Source organism: Rhipicephalus sanguineus, chromosome 3 (assembly GCF_013339695.2).
Source record: "Rhipicephalus sanguineus isolate Rsan-2018 chromosome 3, BIME_Rsan_1.4, whole genome shotgun sequence".
NCBI classification, from domain to species: domain Eukaryota; kingdom Metazoa; phylum Arthropoda; class Arachnida; order Ixodida; family Ixodidae; genus Rhipicephalus; species Rhipicephalus sanguineus.
In genome coordinates, this window is record NC_051178.1 from 114,352,347 (window position 1) to 114,358,346 (window position 6,000).

Consider the following 6,000-nt stretch of genomic DNA (forward strand, 5'->3'; position numbering starts at 1 on the left):
ATAAGCGTTTCTTCATTACCAGCGAGATGGCGCTAGGAGCGCGACGGGCGCATTTAAAATTCGTGGGCGAGCTCGTTCGCTTCAGGGAGAACCTTGCCCTTCCGCTGTCTGCTCGCGCGGTTTTCTCGTGGTGAGGGGAAGAGGGATGTTTCAAGCTTTCACCGTGATGTCTGCGCTCATGTTACGGAGCGTACGAAAGTCACTCAAGCTCAAGGCCGCTAAACGAACAACTAGAAGATGAGCGCGAACTATCAAGTGTCACAGCTTGACATTTGAAGCACGCTAGTTTCCTTCGCTGCTTCGGCCGCCTTTGCAACAGGAGCGATGTCCAAACTGAGAGTATTCAATGGCGAGCCTCACTTCGTATAGCATTAGTTTCTTGCTATCGCATTCATTGCTTCGCCCTTGCGGCGAAACTGTGACGCTTTACTTTATACGTTGTCACTTCGCGTTTTTGCCTGCTTGAAAAAGTCGCGCCTTTTACCCGTACCTTAGACGCTAAGCAGCGTTTGCGTCGAAATAAAACGCTAGCCACCACTTTCCACGGCGTTACAAGATGCACGCCAAACCGGACTACTCGCGTAACTGTACATGTGCAGACGCTCCGCCCCCGTAGCTTTCCCTTCATTGCCACAGAAAGTTGTCCCCGAGTATAGAAGCAATACACACTGTGCATTGATAGCGGCGAACAGAGTGTCGGCCGTCGATAAAGTGCTCTGCGGTAAGGTGCGTCGGCATTTATACATGGGACGTCGAACATTCCAGCCTTATCGCTGGTGGCCACGTTAGTTCCAGAATAGACTCAGCTGTTCGCGTTTCTACGCTCAATCTTAACAGATGGTCCTAAAATAATGTGGAACGTTCCCAGACATTCTGGCGCGGCTTGCGCAAGGCAGTAGTAACAAGTGTAAGGGGGCGGTAACATAAAACTTAGAAATAAAGGAGCGCGTGTGGCAATATATATGTATATGTGGTTTAGCACTTTCGTGACCGCACCTATTCCCATCGATAGTATGTTATCGATGACTTCAAGTTCACAGTTTTGGCACTCTTTGAGCGGTTCTGGACAGCTAACGCGATACAAAGGGTAAAATACCATGTTTTTTATCAGTTTTGTTTGTGAGTTTCTTTTTCGTACCGCGGGGAGATTATTAAAGCTCGTTCGCAGTAGGGTAGGTGAGCACTCGTTGTTTCAAACTTCGTGTCGAAGTCGCTCACGGGTGCTCAACAGAAACGGCGTATTTCGACGGATTCCGATTAATCTGAGCGGGAATCTCTGGATTATGGTAGCAGCACAGACACGGAAGACGACTTCGATTCGCCAGGCTTCAGTACAGACGGCGAAAGTGCGTCTAACCTCCCCGGAACATCAGCAGCTATCCGCCGGTAAGTTTCGTCTTCTCCTCGGGTCGTTTTATCGCTGCCGCGCGTCGATGTAAGCGTATCCGGTGCGTACTAAAAATAACAGCTCTTACCTGCAAGGTGTTAACTTCATTCGGACGGGAGCATTTGGCGCTGGCTGCAGAAAGAGCGCAGTTCTCTCCGCGAAGACGGCGCGGAGTGGACTTTGACCCAACGCTCCGGTGTGCTGCGCGGCGGCGTCTTCGTGTTGTTTTTCACCGCAGAAGTCGTCAGAGAGATATGTAACCACACATATAAGTATGTGTGGACGCATACTTTCGAAAAGCCAACATTCAGTGAGAGGGACGGATCCATGGAGGGAGGTTACTGAAAAGAAGATGAACAAGTTCGTCGCACTCCATGGTAATCGTTTAAGTACCGCGCTTGCATTGGTGTTGGTGTCGACGACACATATTTCCAGGCGTTCGTCCACCGTCAATAATGTCACGGAAGAGGTTCATGGCTTCTTGAGTGTCTCTGATCTGAAAAAGACGACCGTCGCATCCGACGAGAAGCTTCACCACGTGTCTTCCCTATTGCAATGCATGAACGATTCTTCTACGGTATTTTTAACCCCGTCGGAACCTTTCAGTGGATGAGAAATTGGTGAAATCTGAAGGTCGGTATGGTATTCGGCAGTATATGAGGCAGAAAGTACAATTATGGATTTTTGCAGATTTGGAACAGGCTACACTGTCCATTTCAAAGAATACACAGAAAAATTGGAAAATACCAGAACTGTAATCTATGCTAGGAAAGTTGAACAGAAAAAAAATTTTTCCGAAACATATGCAGCCAGCCTTTGTTTCACCGCGTCGAGAAACTGCATCGCGCGGTGGCATGATAGGCACTAGAGCCTATATCCTTGTATTTATGTAAATAATCTTGGTACTTACAGAGCTTATATTTCCACTATTATTCTACGAGGGCTTTGCGTTCAAAACGTATTTTTTTATTTTTTTTTTAATGTTTACCTTTTTCATAGTAGCATTGATGCTTTTTATGTCCTTTTTTTCCTTTTGGTGCATTTTTCTTTGATAACTTTTTCATTATATTCAAAATAAATTCGTTGTTTGAAATTAATACTGTTGGAAAGACCAATTCTTCCTCTATCATCTAACACCCTACACTTTAGCATCAATTATTTTCTGTGGCAGGAAAAAAATATTGCCTGTACTAGCCAAAAACAACCGATTTTTCCGCGGTCACGAAAGTGTTAGCTTCAGGCGAAAGTTCCTGCCCCCTATCTTCCATCGTTTAAAATTTTATGATTCCCGTTCTTTATCGTTCTTTTTTCGTCAAATCTGAAATACCTGAATCTCGACTTTTTTTTTTCATTTTTCTCGTGTTCTCCAAATACCCGTGACAATATCTTGCTATTATTATTATTATTAAGCACCATATTTTTTATCGCGTTGTTTGTAGAAGTCTGTCCATACAGAATTATCGTAAGGTTGGCATTTTCGTGAGCAACGAGGCGTGAAGCGCTCCGTATTCTCCTCTTCAGAGGCTACAAAAATAAACTCTTATTAACGTTGTACTCGTCCAGACATCTTTTTTTTTTTTCTTTGAAAATTCATTATATTTCGTATCTTTTACGCAGATACGACAATTTTGTCCGTTATGGACCCGCATGGGCGCTCTCCGACTTTTCTGCGACGAAAAGATCAGGCACCCAAGAAAGTTTTTTCTTTCTTTTGTTTTTTCAGGAAAACTTGAGGCTTCCATCGTCGCAACCGCTTTCAGAAAGCGAGCGCTTAATCTATCATCTCGCTGTTTTTTTTTTAGTTTTTTTGTTGTTGTTTTTCTTGTTTTTTTATTTGTCTACTCACAGAAATTGAAGTCTTAGGGCAGCTTACCAGCGTCCAGTGAAAACCAGCAGTGTGTTCGTGCTGTACGCCGTCTTCGGCGATCTTTAAACTGAGGAGACCCTGAGGGGCGATGAGGTTCACTTATCTCCCGTTATCTTCACAACTATATAGAAGCACGCTTCTGCCGTATCTTAACTCAAAGTTCGAAGGAGGCCTTTCAAATTTTCCGTGGTGCGCCCGCCTTCATTGCACATATTCCTAGGCAACGGTGATATTACCCGAGCTTCTCTGTAATATTGGGAGAGAAAGAAGCGCATTTTTAAGACGTTTTATTGACGCTGGCTGAAATGAAGCACATCACTACAGTACATTTCAGTGGCCCATCAGTCATCGCCGTATCGAATTGCACGTAGTGCAAGCGTGCAGGCTTCCACAATATGCAAATGAAATGCATACCAGAAGTGCTAACGCCAGAAAAATATGTAGAGAAAATCTCACTCTTTTGTTTGAATAGAATAAGGTACACGCGCTGTCCAAACGTGCATCTGTATCATCGAACATTTTCTTCGCTATAAAGTCTCATTCGTCGCAGTTCTTGCTTTCGCTCTGAAAGGTAACCAGTCGGCTAGATAGTATGTGCATGCGTTCTGCGATCAGCCCTTTCGTTTGGTGGCCATGATGATGTACGTCCGGAAGATCGACTGGTCAGTCTCCGGTCCGTGCACTTTCCGAACCAGCGTCGTGACGTCATCGAGCAGCAGCGCCCTCTCGTCGTCAGACACTAGGTGGTTGATGGGAAGGAGGCTCATCTCCGCTCCTGCAAAATGAAGAATTAGACGACGACAGCAAATCTCAAACTCTATAGCTCAACCATATTGTGGGGGCCGCGCGCACCCGGCTATATCAACACTGCGCATCGCGCAGCGCGGTGGTGGTGCGCGTGGACCACTAGAAAAGTGACCGCCTATGCGCTGTACGGGGGAGTTGGGTGGCTTGGGTCGTTGCCGCACCTGTTACCTGGTCGTGCTGCTTGCCTCTCACCGAGACTCTGATGGCTTGCTACAAGCTTCCGCGTGTCATTGTTGTCAGTGTTGTCACCTTTCGGCGTCAGCGCCTGTCTTTTGAAGACATGATGTGTGTGAGCAAGTTGGTTCATACTTATAGGCCTGCACACGGGGGCGGGGGGGGGGGGGGAGGGAGAAGGGAGGTGGGGGGCAGGGGGCCGGCCGCCCCCGCCCCTAGTCACCTAAGAAGAGGGGGGCGCAAATTCTGCCCCGTACATTTACTTCATAGGGAGGGGCTTAATAGACTTAATAGGGAGCATTGACTTAATAGGCAGAATTTTTTGTAGGTGTCGTCTTCGCACTTACCGACTATTTCATGTTCCGACCATCCGTCAAATGTCACCAGCCTTGATAGCACAAAAATGTTTGGACAGAGGCCGGCTTCACGAAGTAGCGATGACATGTACAGTATCTGTTCAGCCTTCTCCATGTGATGGCTCTTCGCAATAAATTGCAGCAGCGTCTGCACAAAAAGTAATAGTCAATCTCTTTCTAGTAGTTGCATCACGCTCGCTAAAGGAAATCTGAAGTTCTCATGCTTCGAATTTATAACATTTTTTTTCGCTCACACTAAGACGTTCAAAGGGTGCGCAATACAACTTTGGGCTACCTTATCTGGTACTGACTGTACCATGCCAACAAGCGAGTTTTTAGTCACCATAACTGATCGCTTTTCAAGTACATAACTTGCTTTGCCTGTACTCTTTTTCTTCTCTTGTTTGGTTGGGAGAGTGTGTGTGTGTGTGTGTGTGTGTGTGTGTGTGTGTGTGTGTGTGTGTGTGTGTGTGTGTGTGTGTGTGTGTGTGTGTGTGTGTGTGTGTGTGTGTGTGTGTGTGTGTGTGTGTGTGTGTGTGTGTGTGTGTGTGTGTGTGTGCGCGCGCGCGCGCGCCAGGAAGCCCCTGTCCCAACCAGTTATTATGAACCATCCTTACCTCGGAATATTTTGCCCAGCGGTCCATCTGGGCGAGAAGGCTCCACACTGTAGCAGGTTGGTGCGAAGCAGGAAACACGAGGACGCACTGCGCAGCTGGCGCCATCAGTGCAGCTATGTTCTTCAGAGCGGCACCCTGGTCCCTCAGCCACTGAAGACTGTAGAAAGAGTAAACCCTGTCGAAGTGGCCGCGACGAGCGATAAATTCATTCACGTCTTCGCCTATGTCCAGCACCTCGTACTCAATCTTCTCGTGGACCGAGTGTCGACGCGCATGCTCGATCATGTCGACGCTGCAGTCGATGCCGATTAGCCTTGCGCAGGGCAGGCAACGCGGCAACAGGAAATCCCGCGTGAAGTCGCCGGTTCCGCAGCCGACGTCCAGGACTTGCATCGTGTCCCGCGCCTCTGCGAGGAACGCCGGCTCGCAAAATTCCAGCACAGTGTTGTTGTGCTTCCTCTGAAGGCTGTTGTTCCGGGCGTACAGATTGGCGGAGATGCGAAGCGGTTTCTTTGCGTCCTGAGCGACGCACCTGCGGCCATTCCGCGAGGCCTCATACACCTGAACCGCCATTGAAAGCTTGCGGTCCTCAGGGTATTTTCCTGGAAACTAAGAGGTAGAGCACATAATGTTTTAATGACAGCCCAACGAAAAGATGCCTCAAATTTCAATCATCTTTTCGCAACAACATGCCGGCTTCTACAATTGCTAAAAGGCAGTTTTCCTTGCCTTTTTATTGCGATCATAGGCGTGGGCAGGGTTCCCCTTCAGGGGGGGGGGGAAGGACGCTCG

At 47.6% G+C, this 6,000-nt stretch overlaps 1 protein-coding gene across 1 annotated transcript; it reads right to left on the bottom strand.

Moving 5' to 3' along the window:
• Positions 1 to 3,865: 3,865 nt before the first annotated feature.
• LOC119385778 (juvenile hormone acid O-methyltransferase) lies at positions 3,866 to 5,781 on the bottom strand. The gene is made up of 3 exons (XM_037653164.1): positions 5,209 to 5,781; positions 4,583 to 4,739; positions 3,866 to 4,029 (listed from the first exon to the last, which is right to left on the bottom strand). The coding sequence occupies exons 1-3, from the start codon at positions 5,779 to 5,781 to the stop codon at positions 3,866 to 3,868; spliced, it is 894 nt and encodes a 297-aa protein (XP_037509092.1).
• Between the last annotated feature and the right edge of the window lie 219 nt (positions 5,782 to 6,000).